This window comes from Ranitomeya variabilis, chromosome 3 (genome assembly GCF_051348905.1).
Source record: "Ranitomeya variabilis isolate aRanVar5 chromosome 3, aRanVar5.hap1, whole genome shotgun sequence".
Classification (NCBI taxonomy): Eukaryota; Metazoa; Chordata; class Amphibia; order Anura; family Dendrobatidae; genus Ranitomeya; species Ranitomeya variabilis.
Window position 1 is genome coordinate 376,718,639 of NC_135234.1, and position 27,265 is coordinate 376,745,903.

Sequence of the window (27,265 nt, forward strand, 5' to 3'; positions counted from 1 at the left end):
ACCAGCACATTATACTGGAAAATAGTCATTCAAAAGTGACATGGACATGTAGGGCAGCTGCAGATGGCTAATGTGGGTTTTGCTTTGCTCACATTTCTCCAGTCCTGGACAGCCCGTTCAGTCCGATCATGTTATACACGTGTCAGGTGAGCAGAGGACCCACAGTCTGGAGCCCCCGCCGCAGACACACAAACACATCCGCACACTACATAGAATAGATCACCAGACATTTAAGGGAAAAGCCAATGGACCTGTGCAGTCACCGGCCACGCCCCCTGCTGGCCACGTGTTCTGCACCTAACCGGGACACTTCATGACCTTCCGCTTCCCGCCGTCTCAGCACAACCCATCACCTGAATACCCTCCAATGGCCGCCTTACTGGCTAAATATGGTCCATGACGGACAACTACATTAACCTATAGGCACGTCATTACAGGAACAGCCTACACGGCGCAGCCAATCAGGTGGGAGTGGGCGTGCTGCGCTTTAGTGTCAGTTGTAACCTAGAGGATTGTCGGCTCTTGCATGAAGTATGGCTCCCAGGGAAGGCACAGAACGGAGCTCTGTAATGGACGGGATCAGAGCCATCTTACTGGGGCCGCCGGGGGCGGGTAAGGGCACGCAGGTAAGGAACCAGTGGAGCCGAGTACCGTGGACATTTTACCATGCAGTCTACCTCACATAGTCTGCTGGACACTAGTAGAGCCTGCGTGTTGTGACGTGTGCACTTGTGATTGGATGGCAGGAAGCCACGTGTGTCACTTCTGTAGTCAATGAAGGGTTGCTTTTGGGAGGCGCCCCCTGCAGTTACACTTAACGCTATGGGGAGTGTGGGTGTTTGTAGTTACTGAAGGAAACTTGTCACCTAATTTTGGCCCTATAAGCTGCGGCCACCGCCATCAGGGGCTTATCTGCAGCATTCTGTAATGCATTCTGGAATGCTGTAGATAAGCCCCCGATGTATCCTGAAAGATGAGAAAAAGAGGTTAGATTATACTCACCCAGGGGCGGTCACGCTGCGGTCCGGGGCCTCCCATCTTCTTACGATGACGTCCTCTTCTTGTCTTCACACTGCGGCTCGGGCGCAGGCGTACTGATTTGCCCTGTTGAGGGCAGCATAAAGTACTGCAGTGCGCAGGCGCTGGGCCTCTCTGACCTTTCCCTGCGCACTGCAGTACTTTGCTCTGCCCTCAACAGAGCCAATCAGTACGCCTGCTCCGGAGCCTCGGCAGGAAGACAAGAAGAGGACGTCATCGTAAGAAGATGGGAGGAGCTGGACCCCGACGCGCATCGGACCGGACCGCAGCAGGACCGCCCCTGGGTGAGTATAATCTAACCTCTTTTTCTCATCTTTCAGGATACATCGGGGGCTTATCTACAACATTACAGAATGTTGTAGATAAACCCCTAATGCCGATGGCCACAGTTTATAGGCCCAAAATTAGGTGACAGATTCCCTTTACTGATAGTCTCACCCAGGAATTAGGAGTCGTCTAGCGGTTTCGTCGCTGGAGTAGGTGGCACAGCGTGCTCTTCATGTGGGAGCCCATACTGAGAGGGAACTGCCTAAGGCCAGAGTCACACTGAACGTTTAAAAAAATCAGTCTGATTTTGATGGCCGAGAATCGCACAAATGTTCTCCATGTGTAATCCATTTGCAATGTGATTTTCTCGCATCTATGTATCCGTATGACATCCGTATGGCTCTACATTTCTCACTGCTTTTCCTCATTGAATATTATGGCTAAATGCGTTGAAATGACGAAAATGTGTGCGTATTTCTTGCAAGCTACACTGATGATCACTGGTCTTCACCTGTCTGCTCCCTATCTAACTTCACAACCTCCCCTCTCCCTCATCATTGTCCTCCTCACCTGTCACCCATGTCCAGCAACATGCTCACCCACGCAGGAACCTCACACACCTAGAGACCCACAAACTCTCTGTCCTACAACTAGCACCCATATCACTCCACAACACAGACACTGCCACTGCTTTCTACAATGCTACTCTTGCATCAGCTATTGACACGGTCGCCCCTGTCATGCATAGCAGAGTGCGACAAATCAATAGACAACCCTGGCAGAAAAACACCACTAAAAAGCTTCGGTAAGTATCCCGAATTGCGTAACGGCGTTGGAAGAAAACACATTCGCAAAACGATTTCACTGCACTCAAACAAGCAACACTGGCATTCAAATCGGCTATCACCTCTGCTAAACAGGCCTACTTCACAACCCTCGTATCTTCCTTATCCCACAACCCCAAACAGTTGTTCAACACTTAATTCCCTCCTCCGCTCACCACTGCCCCCTCCGAGTTCCCTAATCGTTGCCGAGGACTTTGCCACGCACTTCAAAAATAAGATAGACCAAACAAGGCAAGTCTTTGTTGTCAAACCACCACAACCCCTTTGTATGCCAGACCAATGCCCAAACCCCATAACTTCACTCTCCAAAATCTCTGAAGGGGAGCTTGCGCATCTTCTCTCCAAATCACACCTCACCACTTGTTCGCATGACCCCATCCCATCCCACCTCCTCCCCAACCTCACCACCACACTAATCCCATCCCTAACCCATCTCTTCAACCTATCACTAACTTCTGGTACCTTCCCCACCCTTGACCCAAGCACTATGTCCAGCTGTCGCCCCATATCTTTGCTCCCATTTGCTTCCAAACTCCTTGAGCAGCACGTCCACGCAGAGCTTTCCTCTCACTTTGCATCTAACTCTCTCTTCGACAACCTACAATCTGGCTTCTGTCCCCAACATTCCACTGAGACTGCCCTGACCAAAATTACTAACTACTTACTTAAAGCCAAAGCTAACAGACAATTCTCTATACTCCTCCTTCTAGACCTGTCCTCTGCCTTCGACACAGTTGACCACTGCCTCCTACTACAGATCCTCTCTATCTTTGGTGTCATAGACATCGCCCTATCTTGGATCTTCTCATACCTTACCAACCGCACATTTAGCGTTTCCTACTCCCATACTACCTCTTCATCTTGCCCCCTCTCTGTTGGTGTCCCTCAAGGCTCTGTCCTTGGACCCTAAAGGTACCTTCACACTGAACGATATCGCTAGCGATCCGTGACGTTGCAGCGTCCTGGCTAGCGATATCGTTGAGTTTGACAGGCAGCAGCGATCAGGATCCTGCCATCGTTGGTCAGAGCAGAAAGGCCAGAACTTTATTTCATCGCTGGATCTCCCGTAGACATCGCTGAATCGGCGTGTGTGACGCCGAATCAGCGATGTCTTCACTGGTAACCAGGGTAAACATCGGGTTACTAAGCGCAGGGCCTCGCTTAGTAACCCGATGTTTACCCTGGTTACCAGTGTAAACGTAAAAAAAAAAAACACTACATACTTACATTCCGGTGTCTGTCCCCCGGCGCTGTGCTTCTCTGCACTGTGTAAGCGCCAGCCGGAAAGCACAGCGGTGACGTCACCGCTGTGCTCTGCTTTCCGGCCGGCCAGCGCTTACACAGTGCAGAGAAGCACAGCGCCGGGGACAGACACCGGAATGTAAGTATGTAGTGTTTGTTTTTTTTTTACGTTTACACTGGTAACCAGGGTAAACATCGGGTTACTAAGCGCGGCCCTGCGCTTAGTAACCCGATGTTTACCCTGGTTACCAGGGGACTTCGCATAGTTGGTCGCTGGAGAGCTGTCTGTGTGACACAGCGACGCTGCAGCGAACGGGATCGTTGTCTAGATCGCTGCAGCGTCGCTAAATGTGACGGTACCTTTACTCTTCTCAATCTATACACTCGGTCTGGGACAACTCATAAGGTCCTATGGCTTCCAGTACCATGTATATGCTGATGACACTCAGATCTACCTCTCTGCCCCAGATGTTACCTCTCTGCTCTCCAGAATCCCAGAGTGTCTATCAGCCATATCCTCCTTCTTCTCTTGCTTCCTCAAGCTCAAGGTGGACAAACCTGAACTAATTATCTTTTCTCCATCTCGTACATCTTCCCTACCTGATCTATCTATCAAAATAAATGAAATCACACTTTCCCCTGTCCCCAAAATCCGCTGCCTCGGAGTAACCCTTGACTCTGCCCTGTCCTTCAAACTGCACAGCCAAGCTCTCGTCACCTCCTGTCTCCTCCAGCTCAAAATTATTTCCAGAATCTGTCCTTTCCTCAACCCTCTCTACCAAAATGCTTGTGCATGCCCTAATCATCTCCTGCCTCGACTACTGCAACATCCTCCTCTGTGGCCACCTTCTAACACTCTCTAACACTAACACTATCACTCTCGCACCCCTCCAGTCCTTAACTCTGCTGCCTGACTAATTAATCTCTCCTCGCTACACTCCTGCTTCCCCTCTTTGCAAATCCCTTCACTGGCTCCCAAATTCCCAGCGTATCCAGTTTAAACTACTAACACTGACCTACAAAGCCATCCATAACCTTTCTCCTCCATATGTTTCTGAACTAATCTCTCAATATCTTCCCTCACGTAATCTCCGGTCCTCCCAATACCTCCTTCTCTCCTCCACGCTTATTTGCTCCTCACCCAATCGCCTCCAAGACATCTCCCATCCTCAGGAATTTTGTGCCCCAACACGTACGGTTATCCACCACATTTGGATCCTTCAAAAGAAACCTGAAAACCCACCTCTTCAAAGAAGCTTACAACCTGTAATCATCGCATGGCCACCTCAACACCATTGGAGCTACTGCAACCCCTGACCTACTGTCTCCTTCCCCATAATCCTGTAGAATGTAAGCCCAAAAAAGGCAGGGTCCTCTTCCGTCTGTACAAGTCTGTCACGGTTAGTTTTTACTGTAAGTGATATTTGTATTTGTATGTAACCCCTTCTCATGTACAGCACCATGGAATTAATGGTGCTATATAAAAAATAATAATAAATAATGATCCGTGAGGTGTACGAGTTTTTCTCACACCCATAGACTTGCATTGGTGAGACTCGGCCGATATATGCATATAATTGAAGCATGCTGCGATTTCACTAGCACATAGAATACGCCCATGAAAAAATACAGTTATGTGAGCTGCACCATAGATTAAGGGTACCGTCACACAGTGCCATTTTCATCGCTACGATATCAGTGTCTGACACGCTACTGCGATCTGGATCCCCGCTGAGAATCGTACGTCGTAGCAGATCGTTTGAAACTTTCTTTCGTCTAGTGTCCCGCTGTGGCGGCATGATTGCATCGTGTGACACAGGTTGTATACGATGTGCGCACAGTAACCAACGGCTTCTACATCGCAAATACGTCATGAAATTATCGCTCCAGCGCCGTGTATTGCAACGTGTGACCGCAGTCTACGACGCTGGAGCGATAATTATACGACGCTGCAACGTCACGAATCGTGCCGTCGTAGCGATGAAAATGGCACTGTGTGACGTACCCTTACACTGGTCCGAGTGTTATGCGATGCATTCTGGCATGGCACTCGTCCGTATTATACACTAGTGTGACTCCGGCCTGAGTAACACTTCCACAACCCAGATACCATGTCCTGACGTGGCTGATAACGAGGTGTCCTGTACAAGCTGGGGGTCGGGATTGTGTCACTGCGTGTGAGGAGACTGCAGGTTGTCGCAGAGCAGTGTGTGAAGCGGCAGCTCTGGGTTATTGGCTGCCTATATACTGTGCAGTATGATGGTGGATGTTAGTACAGGCATCTAGAAACTTCCCCAAAGCTCCTCTAGGTGTAACCACAGTGCTCCTTCAAGGTTACCAGTCATGTGAAAGCTCGCTATTAACCTGAAGCTATGGGTTTAATCCACAGATTAATAGCGTTCTGAACCTGGCCAGCGCCTGCACTTACTTTCCTCCCGACAATGGGGTTCTATCTTTATTCTTCACGGGAGCGGCGAGGGTTTCGTCAACGCTCAAGTATATAGAGAGCGGCGTCTGACTGTAACCGTGCCCCCGACACTGATTATCAGTCAGCCCTAATGCTGAGCAGCTGTCAGTGCAGTTAGATCTGTGACTGGACCACTAGTTCATTTGCTCTCAGCAGTGGGGGCCTAATGTTCAGAATACTATTAACCTGCAGATTAACCTCATATCTGCAGGTTAAAGGGGTTTCTCACTACTAGGACAACCTCTCATGATCGTGTTGTTCCGAGCGTCTCCTCCGTCCTCCTCCCTGCAGGCCCCGGATCTAAGATGGCCGTTGGGGTCCTCCCGGGTCCTGCCGAGAGCAGGCGCCGGCAAGCCTGCAGCATTGCCTGTCAGATCGCTGATCTGACACAGTGCTGTGCAAAGTGTCAGATCAGCGATTTGACACTATAGCATGATGTCCCACCCTGGGACAAAGTAAAAAAGTAAATAAAATTCATATATATATTCTCCAATAAATACATTTATTTTTTATTTTTTAATTTACATAAAGAAAAGTACACATAATTTAGTATCGCCGCATCCGTAACGACCCGACCTATAAGTGTCCCACTAGTTAACCCCTTAAGTGAACACAGTAAGAAAAAAAAAGAGCCAAAAAACAATGCTATCATCATACCGCCAAACAAAAAGTGGAATAACATGCAATGAAAAAGACGGATATCAATAAACATGGTACTGCCGAAAACCTCATCTTATCCCGCAAAAAACGAGCCGCCATACAGCGTCAAAAGCAAAAAATAAAAGTTATAGCCCTCAAAATAAAGCAATGCAAAAATAAGTTTTTCTATAAAATAGTTTTTATTGTATAAAAGCGCCAAAACATAAAAAAATTATGTAAATAAGGTATCGCTGTAATCATACTGACCCGAAGAATAAAACTGTTTAACAGTTTTACCAAACGCGGAACGGTATAAACGCCCCCCCCCCAAAAGAAATTCATGAATTGCTGTTTTTTGTTCATTCTGCCTAACAAAAGTCAGAATAAAAAGCGATCAAAAAATGTCATGTGCCCGAAAATGGTACCACTAAAAAAGTCAACTCGTCCCGCAAAAAAACAAGACCTCACATGACTCTGTGAACCAAAATATGGAAAAATTATAGCTCTCTGAATGTGGTAACGCAAAAAATATTTTTTGCAATAAACAGCGTCTTTTAGGCCGGTTTCACACGTCAGTGGCTCCGGTACGTGAGGTGACAGTTTCCTCACGTACCGGAGCCCCTGACACACGTAGACACATTGAAATCAATGCATCTGTGCAGATGTCATTGATTTTTTGCGGACCGTGTCTCCGTGTGCCAAACACGGAGACATGTCAGTGTTCGTGGGAGCGCACGTATTACACGGACCCATTAAAGTCAATGGGTCCGTGTAAAACACGTACCGCACACGGACGTTCTCCGTGTGCCGTGCAGGAGACAGCGCTCCAGTAAGCGCTGTCCCCCCCCACATGGTGCTGAAGCCGCGATTCATATCTTCTGTGCAGCAGCGTTTGCTGTAAAGAAGATATGAATAATCCATTTTTTTAGTGGTACTTCGTGTTTAAAATAAAGCTCCATGTCCCCACCCCCTGTGCGCCCCCCCGCTGTTCTGAAAATACTCATCCGGCTCCCTCGTTGGCTGTCGCAGTGTCCTGTCCTGGCCGCACCTTCTACTGTATGCGGTCACGTGGGGCCGCCGATTAGTCATGAATATGCGGCTCCACCTCCCATAGGGGTGGAGCCGCATATTCATTACTGTAAATGAGCGGCCCCACGTGACCGCATACAGGAGAAGCTGCGGCCAGGACAGGACAGGACACTGCGAGGGAGGCGGGTGAGTATTTTCAGAACAGCGGGGGGGGGGGGGCGCACAGGGGGTGGGGACATGGAGCTTTATTTTAAACACGAAATACCACTAAAAAAATGGATTATTCATATCTTCTTTACAGCAAACGCTGCTGCACAGAAGATATGAATCGCGGCTTCAGCACGATGCAGGGGACAGTGCTAAGCTTTAGCGCTGTCTCTCCTGCACGGTCCGTGTGGTACCCAGGCGGCACACGGCTGCCGCACGTGTGCCACACGGATGGCCTACATGAGCTCACGGACACACGGACACGGATAACTCCGGTACCGATTTTTTTCTGGTACCGGAATTATCTGGACGTGTGAGACTGGCCTTAGTGTGTGACAGCTGACAAACATAAAAACCTGCTATAAATAGTAAATCAAACCCCCTTTTATCACTGCCTTAGTTATGGAAAAATAATAAAATAAAAAAAAGTATTTCTTTCCATTTTCTTATTAGGGTTAGGATTGGGGCCAATCTTAGGGTTGGGGCTAGAGTTGGGGTTAGGGTTTGGATTATGTTTACGGTTGGGTTAGGGGTGTGTCAGGGTTAGGAGTATGGTTAGGGTTGGGATTAGGGTTAAGAGTGTGTTGGGGTTAGGGGTGTGTTAGGGTTGGGATTAGGGTTAGGGGTGTGTTAGGGGTGTGGTTAGGGTTAGGGGAGTGTTGTGGTTAGGGTTGGGTTGGGATTAGGGTTAGGGGTGTGGTTGGGATTAGGGTTAGGGGTGTGTTGGGGTTAGGGTTGGAGTTAGAAATGGGGGTTTCCACTGTTTAGGCACATCAGGGCTCTCGAAACGCGACATGGCGTCCAATCTCAATTCCAGCCAATTCTGCATTGAAAAAGTAAAACAGTGCTCCTTCCCTTCCGTGCGCCAAAACAGGGGTTTACCCCAACATATGGGGTATCAGCATACTCAGGACAAGTTGGACAACAAGAATTGGGGTCCAATTTCTCTTGTTACCCTTGGGGAAAATAAAAATTTGGGGGGCTGAAAACATTTTTGTGGGAAAAAAATTAAATTTTTATTTTCACAACTCTGCGTTATAAACTGTAGTGAAACATTTGGGGGTTCAAAGTTCTCACAACACATCTAGATAACTTCCTTGGGGGGTCTAGTTTCCAATATGGGGTCTTTTGTGGGGAGTTTCTACTTTTTAGCTACATCAGGGCTCTACAAAAGCAACATGAAGACCGCAGACCATTCCATCAAAGTCTGCATTCCAAAATGCCACTTCTTCCCTTTCGAGCTCTGCCATGCTCCCAAACAGTAGTTTTCTCCCACATATGGGGTATCAACGTACTCAGGACAAATTGGACAACAACTTTTGGGGTCCAATTTCTCCTGTTACCTTTGGGAAAATGCAAAATTGGGGGCTAAAACATTTTTGTGGAAAATTATTTTTTTAATTTTCACGGCTCTACATTATAAACTTCTGTGAAGCACTTGGGTATTCAAAGTGCTCACCACACATCTAGATAAGTTCCTTAGGGGGTTTACTTTACAAAATGGGGTTACTTTTGGGGGGTTTCTAGTGTTTAGGCACATCAGGGGCTCTCCAAACGAGACATGACATCCTATCTCAATTCCAGTCAATTTTGCATTGAAAAGTCAAATGGCGCTCCTTCCCTTTTGAGCTCTGCCATGCGCCCAAACAGTGGTTTACCCCCACATATGGGGTATCAGCGTACTCAAGACAAACTGCACAACTTTTGGGGTCCAATTTCTCCTGTTACCCTTGGGAAAATAAAACAAATTGGATCTGAAGTAATTGTTTTTGTGGAAAAAGTTATATGTTAATTTTTTTTAAAACATTCCAAAAATTCCTGAGAAATACCTGAAGGGTTAATAAACTTCTTGAATGTCTTTTGAGCACCTTGAGGGGTGCAGTTTTTAGAATGGTGTCACACTTGGGTATTTTCTATCATATAGACCCCTCAAAGTTACTTCAAATGTGATGTGGTCCCTAAAAAAAAATAAAAAAAAATGGTGTTGTAAAAATGAGAAATTGCTGGTCAACTTTTATCCCTAATACCTTCCTAACAAAAAAAACTTTTGGTTCCAAAATTGTGCTGATGTAAAGTAGATGTGTGGGAAATGTTATTAAGTACCGTATATACTCGAGTATAAGCTGAGAATTTCAGCCCATTTTTTTTAGGCTGTAATTGCCCCTGTTGGCTTATACTCGAGTCATTCCCAGGTGTCGGCAGGGAAGGGGGAGCGGCAACTGTCTAATAATACTCACCTGCTCCCAGCGCAGTCCCTGGACATCCCTGGTTCTCGAGGCGCTGAAAGCTTCTTCCTGTATTGAGCGGTCACATGGTACTGCTCATTACAGTAATGAATATGGACCCGCATATTCATTACTGTAATGAGCGGTACCATGTGACCACTCAACACAGGAAGAAGCTGCCGGCGCCCGGAGAACCAGGGACCTTGCCGGGAGCAGGTGAGTATGGCGGGGGCAGTGCGCTACATTCACCTGTCCCTCGTTCCACCGTCGTGTCTTCTGCGACCTCTGCAGTGACGCTCAGGTCAGAGGGCGCGATGACGTGTATAGTGTGCGCACTGTGCCTGAGCGTCAGTGCGGAGGACGCGGAAGACACAGCGACACTCGGCGGTGGAACAGAGGACAGGTGAATATACCAAGTGCCTAGGGCCTGAGCAATGAGAGGTGAGTATGTGATTTTTTTTGTTTGTTTAAATCGCAGCAACAGCATATGGGGCAAATATCTCTATGGAGCATCTTATGGGGCCATGTGTAGCGTTATATGGGGCAAATATCTCCATGGAGCATCTTATGGGGCCATGTGCAGCGTTATATGGAGCATCTTATGGGGCCATGTGTGGCATTATATGGGGCAAATGTCTGTATGGAGCATCTTATGGGGCCATAATCAGCATTTGTGGAGCATTATATGGGGCAAAGGTGTCTATGGAGCATCTTATGGGGCCATAAACACTTAACCTACTGATGTCTCGATTAATTTTACTTTTATTGGTATCTATTTTTATTTTTGACATTTACCGGTAGCTGCTGCATTTTCCACCCTAGGCTTATACTCGAGTCATTAAGTTTACCCAGCTTTTTGTGGCAAAATTAGGGGTCTTGGCTTATACTCGGGTCGGTTTATACTCGAGTATATACCGTGTTTTGTGTGACATATCTCTGATTTAAGGGCATGAAAATTCAAAGTTGGAAAATTGTGAAATTTTCGCCAAATTTCTGTGTTTGGGTTCACAAATAAACCCAAGTAATGTCAAGGAAATTTTACCACTAACATGAAGTACAATATGTCACGAGAAAACAAGGTCAGAATCACCGGGATCACACGCGGGATTCCGCGCGTGCGCAGATGGAGATCGCGGCGGCCATTTTCCTGAAGCCCCGGGCAGCAGAGCGCTCCATCTGCGCACGCGCGGCCACAGGAAAGATGGCCGCGCCCACCGGTAAACGGCGAATAGCGAAGACCGCGCTGTTTTGAATCACCTGGGCAGTGGATCTTCACTTTGGACATGCGCACACCACTACGCCACCAACGTAATGATGAGCAGGATTCTGGGGGAGAAACAGCGCTGTCACCACACCCATATGAGACCAGCGTGAGTGACAGCAGAAAACGGCGACTTTACAAAGGTATTTCGGCAGCTTAGGTAGGTTATAAAGGCACACAAAGACACTAATGTAACGCCCAGCTCTGCCCCTATTTAACGGTATTTTTAGCTCATCTTCAAAAAACGGGGTGACAGGTTCCCTTTAATAGTTCATTTACTATAAGAAAAATGTGGATTTCTCGCTAACTTTGATATCTGTAACCCTATATCTTATATAATTTCGTTCAACTGCTCAGGAGTGTTGAAGCTTCTGATACATCCCCCTTAAGGTACCTTCACACGAAGCGACGCTGCAGCGATAGCGACAACGATGCCGATCGCTGCAGCGTCGCTGTTTGATCGCTGGGGAGCTGTCACACAGACCGCTCTCCAGCGACCAACGATGCCGAGGTCCCCGGGTAACCAGGGTGAACATCGGGTTGCTAAGCGCAGGGCCGCGCTTAGTAACCCGATGTTTACCCTGGTTACCAGCGTAAAAGTAAAAAAAACAAACAGTACATACTCACCTGCGCGTCCCCCAGCGTCTGCTTCCTGACACTGACTGAGCTCCGGCCCTAACAGCACAGCGGTGGCGTCACCGCTGTGCTTTCACTTTCACTTTAGGGCCGGCGCTCAGTAAGTGTCAGGAAGCAGACGCTGGGGGACGCGCAGGTGAGTATGTAGTGTTTGTTTTTTTTACTTTTACGCTGGTAACCAGGGTAAACATCGGGTTACTAAGCGTGGCCCTGCGCTTGGTAACCCGATGTTTACCCTGGTTACCAGTGTAAAACATCGCTGGTATCGTTGCTTTTGCTTTCAAACACAACGATACACGGCGATCGGACGACCAAATAAAGTTCTGGACTTTATTCAGCGACCAGCGACATCACAGCAGGATCCTGATCGCTGCTGCGTGTCAAACTAAACGATATCGCTAGCGAGGACGCTGCAACGTCACGGATCGCTAGCGATATCGTTACAAAGTCGTTTCGTGTGAAGGTACCTTTAGGCCTGATTCACACATCAGGTGTTATCAGTCAGACACAATCCGTCTAATTTTGAAAAAAAAAAAAAAAAGCGGATCCGTTGCAAATTGTGAAAAACTGATGCGACGGATCCGTTTTTCTGCTGGATCTGACTTTTTTTTTTTTTTTTTTTTTTTTAACTTGGGGATAGAGTTTGGACTTCCAGTAGCGGGGAAGAAAGAGAGAGAGATTTTCCAGCATAGAAAATGCATACTTTTGTGTAAATAACCAGATTCCGTCATTTCACCTCACGTTTCATACGTTTTTTGGTGGATCAGACACTGCAGTTTCTCGACGGACAGAAAAAACATTCCTCTGTATGTTTTCTCTGACCTCTGGAAAACTAATTTTGGACGGATCCGGCAATAACTGGAAGAAACGTGAGGCCATCAGGCGCAATCCGTTGCTAATACAAGGCTATGAGAAAAAAAAAACGATCTGGCAGAAACTTCTGCCGTATCCGGTTTTGTTTTGTTTTTTTTCAAAATTCGCCGGATTGTGCCTGATGGCAAAAACCTGAATGCCTCCTTGATGATGCCTTGTTCAGTAATAATCATCTTTTATAGCTTTGATCTTCCAGTCTATGGGATATACTGTAGGCTGCCTGGAAGATAAGACTGCCTCCGGTCTTCATTATACAGGTTTTCTCTCCTTCTCTTCAGATGTCCCTTTGACATCATGTGCATGGCTGGAAATCCTGTGTATTCTGTGTCCCATCTCTTCTCTGCACTGTGGGGAATTCACGTTAGGCTACGTTCACATTTGCGTTGTGCGCCGCAGCGTAGGCGACACAACGCAAATGTAAACGCATGCACAACGCAGCGTTTTGTGACGCATGCATCCACTTTTGCATGGTTTTGGGCGCAGAAAAAACTGCAACTTGCTGCGTCCTCTGCGCCCTGACGCATGCACCACAGTGACGCATGCGTCACAAAACGCAAGTGCAACGCATGTCCATGCGCCCCCATGTTAAATATAGGGGCGCATGACGCATGAGGCGACGCTGCAGCGCCCGACGCTGCGGTGCAGAACGCAAATGTGAACGTAGCCTTACTGTGCAATGGAGATCACTGGGACCGGAACTGACCGTGACTCTCTGGTACCTTCACACATCAAAATAGAAGACAGTGCTCATGGAAGGGGGAAACAGTACAGAGGAAAGACGGCAGGCATAACGCGCAGGCACATAGAAGGGGAGGAGAAATTTAGTATAATGAAGACCGGAGGTAGTCTTATCTTTTTGGCAGACCACACCCCATAGCCTGGAAGACTAAAGCTATAAAGGAGGATTTGTACTTAACAAGGCCACATCCAGGCTACTAGTATAACTAATTTCACTTGTAAACAACCTGTATGCCCATATTATTAACTCAAACATCTTATATGCAAACGTATTTTTCAGGTGCATTCTGCCTGGAACCTGCCTAGAAAGGCACAAAAATAATGAACATATGAACTGCAATGTCACACCAACTTGCTGTTCACATGTTCAGTCGTCTGTAATTTCTATTAGTTGTTTCAGACCGCAAAAGCCATAAAGCAAGTAAAAGGAGTGACCTTACTATTCATGTCTCTGAACAAATTAATTGTCAAAGATGCTTCTGGAAAATCACTGCTTGCGTAATCTACTTTAAAAACCGTGTGGGTCCACTGGCATCTAGAAGTCAACATATGGACATGCTGTAAATAGCGCAGTTTGAATACTGACCGCTCCTGCCAGAGATTCAGCTACTCCTTGTGTAAATGCCGGTTCTCTCCTGAATATGGCACTGTTAATTTTTTGTTCCTGCACCTCTCTGTCCCTGCAATATGGCCCTGCATAGAAATCTAGTGTTTTTAGCCAAATGAGTGACGACTGCCATAGAGAAGAGTTGACGACCATGCTGGCTTGGCTAACAAGTCTAGATTTACACACTGAGAAGAGGACGAGGGGCCATATCTCAGGAATGGTGAGGCGCAGGAGCAAAAATAAATGTCAGATTCAGTAGAAATGCAACATTCACACCAGATTATGACATTTCTTATTTCTGACAAATGGCACGTCCGCTTTAGGCACGCCAAGTTGGCAGCTGCTTCTCCCAGTGCTCCTGTGGCAGCATACCCCCAAGCTTGGCTGTGGTCCAATCTGTTTCCCTAATTAAAGTTATAAGGCTAGCATAAGCTTTAGCAGTGCCTCAGCCTCCAGAACCTTTTAGCCCTTGATTCTACCTCTGATGTGCAGCACTCATGTCATCACTACAAGTTCACGACTGACATCTACACCGATGTCAGTTACATTTAAGGGACCAGGAACCTGGGGGTTACCGGAAGGCTTTCCTGGATTTCCTATGAACAGAATGACTTGACCCAACTGAGAATAATCATAAATAGGGTCTGTATTATAAATGTCCTCCAGTATAGTAAGTGGAATGTGCCTACCAGAAATCATTAGAAGATAAGACATGTCAGGAGACTTATGACAGTAGAGCAAAGAGATGGCCAATCAGTCTTCACCTTTCATTTTCCAGCATGCCTCAGAATAAGAGCTGCTATCTGCTTGGCCTCTACCGTCACCTTACCTCGGTACCTTTGCTTTACTTGGGTTCTCTTGAGATATGATGTGTAAAGTTTGTCAGGGCAAAGATACAAGTAAGCCGTGTGTGTCTCTGGTCTCTAGTCAAATGTTTGACCTTTCAGAGGACATGACATTAAATCTGAACCGTCATTCGCCATCTCGGGTTATTGCACATACTGCTGATCCTGCTATTCTATGCAGTATACTTTATCATTAATGTTAGAGACATTTCTAGAAGACAATGCAGACATTTTTGGGCGATTTCCAATGTGAGTGCTAGTCCTCAGTATGGTGGCACATGCAATAATCTTACCTGAGTAACACAAAACAGCTGCTGTATGTGACCCCATGTACAACACTAGAACATGCTGTGCAAGCAAAACGTTATTTTTTTCTAAATCCATAATTGATTGCAAACAGCTCATTTTAGAAGTGTTGGTGGTACACATCATGAAGGTTTCCTGCACAGGCATTTATGTTAAACAATATATAACAAGGATGTACTTTTAACTGCTTAACAGCCCAGGTACATACCCATTTGCTATGTTACATTTGTATTGGACATCAATAATATCTGTTTATATGATGAATGACAACTACCTATAAATTTATGAATGGCAGGTTATTGTAGTTGCCCAGTTAAAGAGACTGTCAGCCCAGAATGACTGCACCGACTGCCTGTACATTATGGCTGGGACAATCATTTATGTACACCTTCCTACCTACTTGATTTCTTTGTTGCATACAAACTCATTTAAAATATATAATAAGGTGTTATCTGAGCATGCCCGTGTGCTAAGAGTGTCTTCAGCATGCTCGAAAAATATATTCGAGTCCCTGCGGCTGCATGTCTCTTGGCGGTTAGGCACCTGGAACACTTGCAGGAATTGCCTAACAGTCACAAGACATCTAGTCGCTGGGACTTGAGCATGCTCGGATAACGCCTTATTCCAGCACGCTCGCTCATCACTTAACTTTCACTTCTATTGGAATGAGTACTTAAAGGGAACCTGTCACCCCCAAAATCGAAGGTGAGCTAAGTCCACCAGCATCAGGGGCTTATCTACAGCATTCTGTAATGCTGTAGAAAAGCCCCGATGTATCCTGAAAGATAAGAAAGAGGTTAGATAATACTTACCTGGGCGGGCAGTTCGATCCGATGGGTGTTGCGGTCCAGTCCGGGGCCTCCCATCTTCTTACGATGACGTCCTCTTCTTGTCTTCAAGCTCCGGCGCAGGCGTACTTTGTCCTGTTAAGGGCAAAGTACTGCAGTGCGCAGGCACCGGAAAGGTCAGAGAGGCCCGACGCCTGCGCACTGCAGTACTGTGCTCTGCCCTAAACAGGACAGACAAAGTACGCCTGCGCCGCAACTTGAAGACAAGAAGAGGATGTCATCGTAAGAAGATGGGAGGCCCCGGACCACGACGCCATTCAGATCGGACCGCAGCGGGACCGCCCCTGGGTGAGTATAATCTAACCTCTTCTCATCTTTTAGGATACATCGGCATTCCAGAATGCTGTAGATAAGCCCCTGATGCTGATGGGCTTAGCTCACCCTTGATTTTGGGGGTGACAGGTTCCCTTTAACATGACTGTTTAAAGTAGATGTGTGGTAATGAACAGACAGTGTATTTGTTGTTGATCTTAAGCACCGAAAATCTGCAGCATAATGCAGTATCAGCATGGCAATCCACACTGACATTTTACGTCAAAGTACAGTAGTTTTAACAAATCCCATTCATTTGCAAAGTACAAAAATTGAATGCGGCTTGTATAAATGCTGCAGATTTTATTCATTCCAGTGCTGAAATCCAAGACTGTTTTTGCTAACTTCAACAATAACATCCAGATATAAAACACGCTAATTTCAGTGTGGATGTCAGGAAAGTACTGTTTAATCAATCGTAACCAAATTTCACATATACATGTATGGACTGGCTGCGGGTCTTCTGACTTGAACTACCTGCCTATGAGGCTGTCGAGTTTGAGTCAGAAAGAAGCCCCTCGGACTGTCTGCATCATGTCTGAGTACAGTACAGACCATGAAACTCCGCTGTGTGAAAATAACGGAACGGTTGTTTACATCTTTAAATATTATTCCAGAGTTCAATGAGAAATCCCCATTGCTGCTCATACAGTGAGTTTTGTGGGGTTATCCTTTATAAAAACCTCACCAAGAGAAAAGTGACATGTATCTTCTTTGCGGATGAGTTTTGTAATTTTACATTGTCAAGTTAAAAGGATATGGAAAAAAAATTCCGCAAACCATATCAGAACTGAAAACCTTGTCAAAAACGACATTATTTCTGGTGTGGCTTTTCCTTTATAACCCGTATTGGGCTAATTTGTCTGAAAAACTGTGAACATGCCCTAAGGCTATACACACATCCTTTGGAGCTGAATTTCTGCTACAAATTCCACAGCTGATTTCTCTGCAAATACGTGGAAAATAGTTAGCAAATTTTGCATGTATAATATGTAGATTGTATCAATTGATATCAGAGTATTCAATTGTAGTCATTAAATTTGGTGACATTCGCTAATGCAATTCCCAAGAAAGAACTGATATGCTGTGGATTTAAAAACCTGTCCTACATGGCAATTTCTATTAGTGTGGAAATGGAATTTGGTAAAATATAATCTACTTTGCTGATATCTTTTAATTCCAGGTTTTGCTGATAATCCACCCTCTTTGTAAAATTTGTGTTGCTCCTTATTGCAGTAGTTAGCCTGCTTCTCAATACCCTCATTTATAGTAATGTGTTTATGAGAATATGTTTCTTTTATTTTCCCAGGCTCCCAAACTGGCTGAAAAGTACTGTGTATGTCACCTTGCCACAGGTGATATGTTGCGAGCCATGGTGGCTTCAGGTTCGGAGTTGGGTAAACGCCTGAAGGCCACAATGGATGCTGGGAAACTGGTAAGTATGTCGAGATTAACAATCCGTATGCACATCTATCTATATAATCGTCTAAGGGTCACTTCCGTCTGTTTGTCACAGAAATCCCACGTTGCTGATCAGCGACGGGCACAGTCCGGCCGCGAATTGGCCCCTCCCTACTCCCCTCCAGTCAGTGCCCCCATAGCGGTTTAGCAGTCCGTTAACGCTGCTATTAACCCTGTGTGACCAACTTCTTACTATTGATGCTGCCTATGCAGCATCAATAGTAAAAAGATCTAATGTTAAAAATAATAAAAAACATTATATTCTCACCTTCCGGCCCCTTTCCCGCTCCTCGCGACGCTCCGGTCCCAAGAATCCATTGCGGCAATGATCGGAGATGACATAGTGGTCTCGCGAGATGATGACGTAGCGGTCTCGCGAGACCGCTACATCATCAGGTGTTATTGCGGCAATGCATTACTGGGACCAGAGCATCGCGATGAGCATCGCTAACTCCTGGGCTGGATCCGGAGGCCGCCGGAAGGTGAGTATATGACTATTTTTTATTTTAATCCTTTTTTTTTTTTTTTTTTTTTTAACAGGGCTATGGTGCCCACATTGCTATATATTGCGTGGGCTGTGTTATATACTACGTGGCTGGGCAATATACTACGTGGCTGGGTAATATACTGCGTGGGTTGTGTTGTATACTTTGTGGGCTGTGCTGGATACTACTATACATATTCTAGAATACCCGATGCGTTCGAATCGGGCCACCATCTAGTGTAATATATGGAGTGATTATTCTATGCAGGGGAATCATGAATTATTTTTTCTTTTTTTTTGTGCCTCTGTTTTAGGTCAGTGATGAAATGGTCGTAGAACTGATTGAAAAGAATCTTGATACACCACCGTGTAAAAAGGGATTCCTACTCGATGGATTTCCTCGCACTGTCAAGCAAGCAGAGATGGTAATTTCTTTGTAGTTAAATGTTATTTGTATTTCCTTTTTAATTGTCAGGTAATTTCACTAATTCCTCATGCATTTTAGAGTTTGGCATATTACCATATCTAGTTGAGCTGGCTCTTTTATATTCCTTTTATGACTGTGGAGAACTGCTTTTTACTACACCTTTTATATTCATAGTAGAGATGAGTGAAGTGTGTGGTGTTTTTTTTTTTTTTTTTTTTTTCTTTTCAGGATCCTGGTCCAGTGAACCTTGACAGTAGTTCCATGGTCACTGGACGGAAGCCCTGCAAACCTCCTTCTACCTCCCAGTATTCCTGGCACCTCATCTGATTTGTAGGCCTGACTTGATGTCGTTATTGTTGGGCTGCAACGCTTACGTGATGTCACGCTGGATTTGCTAAGCAGAAGTATCTTTGCCGGTTGGAGGAGGCTTGCAGTTCTTTTGTCTGTCAACCATGGAAGTAATGACGTGGTCTTTCAAATCGATTGGCTCATCACTAACTATTAGCAATAAAGGTGATGTCTTATTCCACTCCTATCCTACAAATTAAAATGTGAATTTAAGCACAGTATTTCCTCCTTTTTTATATGGCACTTGTTGGTTATAAAAGCTAGGATAGCAGGGGTTGATTGGCACTAGAGATATTCTATTCTAAACTAGCAAAATAATAGATTACCGTATATACTCGTGTATAAGTCAAGGCACCTAATTTTTCCATGAAAAACTGCGAAAATGTATTGACTTGAGTATAAGACGGGTAGTCATTGTTCCCTCATCCCCATCACTGTCTGCATGGCTCCTCATCCCTGTCCTTGTCTGCATGGCTCCTCATCCCTGTCCTTGTCTGCATGGCCCCCCATGAGAAATGCATAAAAAAAACCTCCTACTTACCTTCCCTGCGTGCCCTCGCAGCATCTTCCGGCTTCCAGCAGCTCCTGCGGCCGAGCGATCACGTGTCCCCGCTCATTAAGGTAATGAATATTCACCTCTCTCCACTCACCGGGGACACGTGATCGCACGGCCGCAGGAGCTGCTGGAAGCCGGAACAAGATGCTGCAAGGAAGGTACCGTATATACTCGAGTATAAGCCGAGATTTTCAGCCCTCTTTTTTGGGCTGAAAGTAACCCTCTCGGCTTAAACTCGAGTCATACCCAGGGGTCGGCAGAGGAGAGGGAGCGGAGCTGTGTAATAATACTCACCTGCTCCTGGCGCGGTCCCTGCATGTCCCTGGTTCCCCGGCGCCGGCAGCTTCTTCCTGTAGTGAGCTGTCACATGGTACCGCTCATTACAGTAATGAATATGGACCCGACTCCACTCCCATAGGGGTGGAGCCGCATATTCATTACTGTAATGAGCGGTACCATGTGACCGCTTACTACAGGAAGAAGCTGCCGGGGAACAGACGTGCAGGGACCGCGCCAGGAGCAGGTGAGTATAACGCAGTGCGCGATACTCACCTGCTCCCCGTTCCACCGTCGGCACCGCTGCGTCTTCCGCATCCTCTGCAGTGACGCTCAGGTCAGAGGGCACGGTGACGCGATTAGTGCACGCCGCCCTCTGCCTGAACGTCAGTGCAGAGGACGGGGAAGACACAGCGGCGGTCGGCGGTGGAACAGGGAGCAGGTGAATATAGAAAGTGCCGCGGGCCTGAGAGGTGAGTATGTAATTTTTTTAATCGCAGCAACAGCATATGGGGCAAATGTCTGTATGGAGCATCTTGGGCTACTTTCACACTAGCGTCGTGCGCTGCACGTCGCTATGTGACGTTGCGGCGCACCGACACTAGCTGTGGAAGCGCCGCACAACGGGGGCAGCGGATGCTGTTTTTCAACGCATCCGCTGCCCCATTGTGAGGTGCGGGGGAGCGTAGTTCCGGCTGCGCATGCGCGGTCGGAAAAGACGGGAACGACGCACCAAAAAACGTTACAAGCAACGTTTTTTGGTGGCGACGTGTGGCAATGCGTCGCACTGCGTCGTTAATAAAAGTCTATGGAGAAAAAAACGCATCCTGCAAGCACTTTTGCAGGATGCGTTTTTTCTCCAAAACGGCGCATAGCGACGTGCAGTGCACGACGCTAGTGTGAAAGTAGCCTTATGGGGCCATGTGCAGTGTTATATGGGGCAAATATCTGTATGGAGTATCTTATGGGGCCATGTGCAGCATTATATGGGGCAAATATCTGTATGAAGCATCTTATGGGGCCATATGCAGCATTATATGGGGCAAATATCTCTATGGAGCATCTTATGGGGCCATGTGCAGCATTATATGGGGCAAATATCTGTATGGAGCATCTTATCCACATCTAATCCACATTTGTGGAGCATTATACGGGGCAAATGTGTCTATGCAGCATCTTATGGGGGTCATAATCAGCATTTGTGCAGCATTATATGGGGCACATTTTTAATATGGAGCCCATCATAAACTGTATGGAGCATTATATGGGGCGTATTTTGTATGGAGCATCTTATGGGGCCATCATGAACTGTATGGAGCATTATATGGGGCTCCTGATTCAATATGGATGTTTAAAAACACTTAACCTACTGATGTCTCAATTAATTTTACTTTTATTGGTATCTATTTTTATTTTTGAAATTTTACCAGTAGCTGCTGCATTTTCCATTATACTCGAGTCATTAAGTTTTCCCAGTTTTTTGTGGCAAAATTAAGGGGGTCGGCTTCTACTCGAGTATATACGGTAAGTAGGAGGGTGTTTGTTTTTTTTTGGTTTTTTTTTTAACAGCTGCTGGAAGCCAGCGACTGAGGCTGTAACTGTTCGCACTATAAGAGAAATGAATATTCATTGCAGTGCAGTGAGTATTCATTTCTCTTAAGCAGCAGGAACAGTTACAGCCGCCGGCTCTTGCCTCCTGTGACCCGCTGCTCCCCTACCCCGCCGTCTTTTGGGACAGTGACTCGTGTATAACCAGAGGAGGGGCGTTTTCAGCACACAAAAAAATGTGCTGAAAAACTCAGCTCATACACGAGTATATATGGTTGTTTAGAGCGGGGGGAAAAAACAACAAATACCTGTGTCATACAGTGCTCTTCTGTCAAAAAGAATAATTGGTAGGACAGGGAATGAATACTGGGAGTGGCTGCATTCACATTTGACAACTTTGTACTAAATCTGCAGGCAGTAGTGTTTGTCTCGTCTGTGTCAATATCCTTCACTTATATTAATACATTGCGGTAAATTAAAGGGGTACTCTGGGAAGATAAAACATTTTTGCACTGTTCCTGCCCTCATAAACTCTAAAAATGAGATGCCCAATGCAGTTCTATTATCTTTAGAACACTTGTAGTTCTGTATTACAGGCGCTGCTCCTTACTGCTCCCCCTCCCATCTGAGAGATTACGTCACACACCAGCGTTCTGCTCCACCTTGAGTAACAGCCGCCTAAGAAAAGGGAGCATGGCCACATCTTCTGTTCTAATCGCTATTATCAGAAGACTGGCTGATAACAGCATTTAGCTGCACAGTACTGTAATGTTCCAGACCGAGGTGTGAGCAATGGGGAGCAGCTGCTCTAACACCAGCCCCAGGAAAATGTTTCCCTGTCTGCAGTCCGTGGTGAGGAGGCATGTTTTGCTCCTTGCCAGTAGCCCTGCAGTGGGCCTTGGACAAATGTGGGAGAGGGGGAGACGAGAACAGCGGCACGCTATGGTGCCTGTGAGTCGATGCTGACACTGGCCCACCTGACCGGACCCCAGCATTGTACTTTTAACTGTTTGAAAACCGTTACAGTGGGAAAACAATGATGGGAGCAAAAGCTCTCTGCTGACGCTTCCTCTCCCAACAATTCCCCCCTGCGTTTGAGCTCTGTGACGTCTCAGAGGGCACGGTGATGTCACTACTGCGCACCCCCTGTCTAGTGGTTCAAAAGACGCTGAGCAGACAGGAGATGTGAGTATTTATTTTTATGTATGGAGCGTTATACTGTGTGAAGCACTGTGTGGGGCCCGTAATACTGTATGGAGCACTATGTGGGGCCCGTAATACTGTATGGAGCACTATGTGGGGCCCGTAATATAGTATGGAGGACTATACTGTCCAGTCTAAAATGAACAGTCTGCAGTCATATTGTGTGACTGAAGACTTTTGAATCCCCCAGCGCAGGTACTGTGCTCTGTGAATATTCACCTGTTTCTGAGCTATTGTAGAATTTACAATAGATATCACTCATGTAATGTAAGAAGTAAGTGAAATCTTTGGCATTGTACTATACCTATATTTGTCAGGTGTATCTGTTCATCATGAATCGTTGTATGTGTTAAAAGGCCCCACCGAGACCCTTTCGCTTGGGATTCAGGAAAACCTGGAGCCGAATCTGACAGGGGGCTGGTGTGAGAGCAGCTTCTCCTTACTGCTCACCCCTCCCGCCTGGGATATTATAGCAGTGTGCAGCTCCATGCTGTTACTATCAACCAGTCTCCTGATCATAATAGCAGTTTCTTCATAGAGAACAGGAGGCGTGACCATGCCCCCCTCTTCTCAGGCTGACTGTTACTCACAGGGGAAAGCTGAACACTGGTAAGTGACATAATGTCCCAGATTGTAGGGGGGAGCAGTGATGAGCAGCTCCTGTCACACAGAATTAAGTGTTTAAAAGATAATAGAGAGGAAGAGAGCTAGAACTCTAGTGCCACCTATTGGAAGGTAGCAATCCTACAAGTCAATGTTGACCCTTTAACGAGCCTTGTCACATGACTTAGGATAGTGTCTGCAAATTGAGATTCTGGTTTGGCTATTATCCTAAGTCATGTGACAAGGCTCGTTAACCCCTTCACCCCCAAGGGTGGTTTGCACGTTAATGACCGGGCCAATTTTTACAATTCTGACCACTGTCCCTTTATGAGGTTATATCTCTGGAACGCTTCAACGGATCTTGGCGATTCTGACATTGTTTTCTCGTGACATATTGTACTTCATGATAGTGGTAAAATTTCTTCGATATAACTTACGTTTATTTGTGAAAAAAACGGAAATTTGGCAAAAATTTTGAAAATTTCGCAATTTTCCAACTTTGAATTTTTATGCCCTTAAATCACAGAGATATGTCACACAAAATACTTAATAGGTAACATTTCCCACATGTCTACTTTACATCAGCACAATTTAGGAACCAAATTTTTTTTTTGTTAGGGAGTTATAAGGGTTAAAAGTTGACCAGCTTTTTCTCATTTTTACAACACCATTTTTTTTTTTAGGGACCACATCTCATTTGAAGTCATTTTGAGGGGTCTATATGACAGAAAATACCCAAGTGTGACACCATTCTAAAAACTGCACCCCTCAAGGTGCTCAAAACCACATTCAAGAAATGTATTAACCCTTCAGGTGTTTCACAGGAATTTTTGGAATGTTTAAATAAAAATTAACATTTAAATTTTTTTTACACAAAATTTATTTCCGCTCCAATTTGTTTTATTTTACCAATGGTAACAGGAGAAAATGGACCCCAAAAGTTGTACAATTTGTGCTGAGTACGCCGATACCCCATATGTGGGGGTAAACCACTGTTTGGGCGCACCGCAGAGTTCGGAAGGGAAGGAGTGCCATTTGACTTTTCAATGCAAAATTGACTGGAATGGAGATGGAACGCCATGTTGCGTTTGGAGAGCCCCTGATGTGCCTAAACATTGAAACCCCCAACAAGTGACACCATTTTGGAAAGTAGACCCCCTAAGGAACTTATCTAGATGTGTTTTTAGAGCTTTGATCCCCCAAGTGTTTCACTACAGTTTATAACACAGAGCCATGAAAATAAAAATTCTTTTTTTTTTCGCAATAATGATTTTTTAGCCCCCAGTTTTGTATTTTCACAAGGGTAACAGGATAAATTGGACCCCAAAAGTTGTTGTCCAATTTGTCCTGAGTACGTTGATACCCCATATGTGGGGGGGAACCACTGTTTGGGCGCATGGCAGAGCTCGGGAGGGAAGGAGCGCCATTTGGAATGCAGACTTAGATGGATTGGTTTGCAGGCGTCACATTGCATTTGCAGAGCCCCTGATGTACCCAAACAGTAGAAACCCCCCACAAGTGACCCCATATTGGAAACTAGACCTCCCAAGGAGCTTATCTAGATGTGTTGTGAGAACTTTGAACCCTCAAGTGTTTCACTACAGTTTACAACGCAGAGCCGTGAAAGTAAAAAATCTTTTTTCCCAACAAAAATGATTTTTAGCCCCCCAAATTTATATTTTCCCAAGGGTAACAAGAGAACTTGGACCCCAAAAGTTGTTGTCCAATTTGTCCCGAGTACGCTGATGCCCCATATGTTGGGGTAAAACCCTGTTTGGGCGCACGGGAAAGCTCGGAAGGGAAGGAGCACTGTTTTACTTTTTCAATGCAGAATTGGCTGGAATTGAGATCGGACGCCATGTCGCGTTTGGAGAGCCCTGATGTGCCTGAACAGTGGAAACTCCCCAATTCTACCTGAAACCCTAATCCAAACACACCCCTAACCCTAATCCCAACGATAACCCTAACCACACCCCTAACCCTGACACACCCCTAACTCTAATCCCAAACCTAATCCCAACCGTAAATGTAATCCAAACCCTAACTTTAGCCCCAACCATAACCCTATCTTTAGCCCTAACCCTAATGGGAAAATGCAAATAAATACATTTTTTTTATTTTATTATTTTTCCCTAACTAAGGGGGTGATGAAGGGGGTTTGATTTACTTTTATAGCATTTTTTATATCGGATTTTTATGATTGGCAGCTGTCACACACTAAAAGACGCTTTTTATAGCAAAAAAGTTTTTGCGTCTCCACATTTTGAGAGCTATAATTTTTCCATATTTTGGTCCACAGAGTCATGTGAGGTCTTGTTTTTTGCGGAAAGAGTTGACGTTTTTATTGGTAACATTTTGGGACACGTGACAGCTTTTGATCGCTTTTTATTCCGATTTTTGTGAGGCAGAATGACAAAAAAACAGCTAATCATGAATTTCTTTTGGGGGAGGCGTTTATACCGTTCCACGTTTGGTAAAATTGATAAAGCAGTTTTATTCTTTGGGTCAGTATGATTACAGCGATACCTCATTTATATAATTTTTTTGTGTTTTGGCGCTTTTATACGATAAAAACTATTTTATAGAATAAATAATTATTTTGGCATCGCTTTATTCTGAGGACTATAACTTTTTTTTATTTTTTCTTTGATGCTGTATGGCGGCTCGTTTTTTGCGGGACAAGATGACTTTTTCAGCGGTACCATGGTTATTTATATCCGTCTTTTTGATCGCGTGTTATTCCACTTTTTCGGCGGTATGATAATAAAGCGTCGTTTTTGAGCCTTGTTTTTTTTTTTTTCTAACCCCCCCCCTACGGTGTTCACAGAAGGGGTTAACTAGTGATATAGTTTTATAGGTCGGGTCGTTACGGACGCGGCGATACTAAATGTGTACTTTTATTGTTTTTTTTATTATTATTTAGATAAAGAAATGTATTTATGGGAATTATATACATATATATATATATATATATATATACACATATATATATATATATATATATATATATATATATATATATATATATATATATATATATATATATATATATATATATATATATATATTTTTCTCTTCGCCACGACAGCACCCACTGAGAGAGGGGATCCGCCCCTAGGAACAGGAAACCCTACGGAGAGATAAAAGGGGCGGTCCCCCTCGCTCCCACAGTTTGGTTTCCTGTTCCTACGGGAATCCACGGAGAAGAGGATGCCTAGCCTGGATGCCGCTTGCGCAGTTTACCTGTGAGGACGGCAAGGGCTCCAGGGCTGGATGCAGCGTCGGGGGTCCTCTTCTCAGTTCCCCCCTCTGCTGGCAGACGCCATGAGGCCACAACTGCAGGGGTTCCTGGCTCATGGGAATCCATCCGGGCAGTCTGCGGGACCTAGCGCCGAGGAGAGGTAAGCGCTGCGCTTTGGCGAGCGCTCAGGCGGCGTGGAGCTCCACAATTTACCCGGGAGTCCTGAATTGAAACTCCGGGCGGAGGAGGAGGTGGACGGCACCCGCGCCAGTGACAGCGCGAGTGCACACAGTATGGCCGCGACCCGGAAGTGGTTAGCACTTCCGGGTTCAACCGGAAGAAGATGGCGGCCCCCATGTAAAAGGACGCCGGCACAAGCGCCCGGTGTCCACAGTGGATTCGTCACAGACCCCTGCGATGCTCTCCATAGAAGACACCGCGGCTACCCCACGTACACGGGGCAGCAGCAGTCGCTCCAAACAGAGCGGATCCTCCAGGAAGAAATCCGGTTCTCCACCTAAATCTCCTCGTCAATCGGTACCGTAAAAGCTTCACTGGGGTAAGTGTGCTTCTACCCTCATAAGCTGACTGGTGTTCCCTTTCCCTTTATACACTTAGGGAAAGAAAACAGAGAAAACGAAGCACAAACAGTGTGCATTATGTCTCTAGCCTCTCCCGGATAGTTATAAAAAGAGATTGTGCAAATCATGTATTGCTTCTACCTTGCGGGAGG

The 27,265-nt window shown here is 45.8% G+C and overlaps 1 protein-coding gene across 2 annotated transcripts in view; it reads left to right on the forward strand.

The window, feature by feature from the left end:
- Positions 1–469: 469 nt before the first annotated feature.
- AK2 (adenylate kinase 2) overlaps positions 470–27,265 on the forward strand; it is a 51,660-nt gene continuing 24,864 nt past the window's right edge. For both annotated transcript variants that reach the window (XM_077295979.1, XM_077295978.1), the window contains exons 1-3: positions 470–626; positions 17,695–17,820; positions 18,645–18,755. In XM_077295979.1, the coding sequence (XP_077152094.1) occupies positions 534–626; positions 17,695–17,820; positions 18,645–18,755 (330 nt within the window). In that variant the 5' untranslated portion in view covers positions 470–533. The remainder of the gene's footprint in view (positions 627–17,694; positions 17,821–18,644; positions 18,756–27,265) is intronic.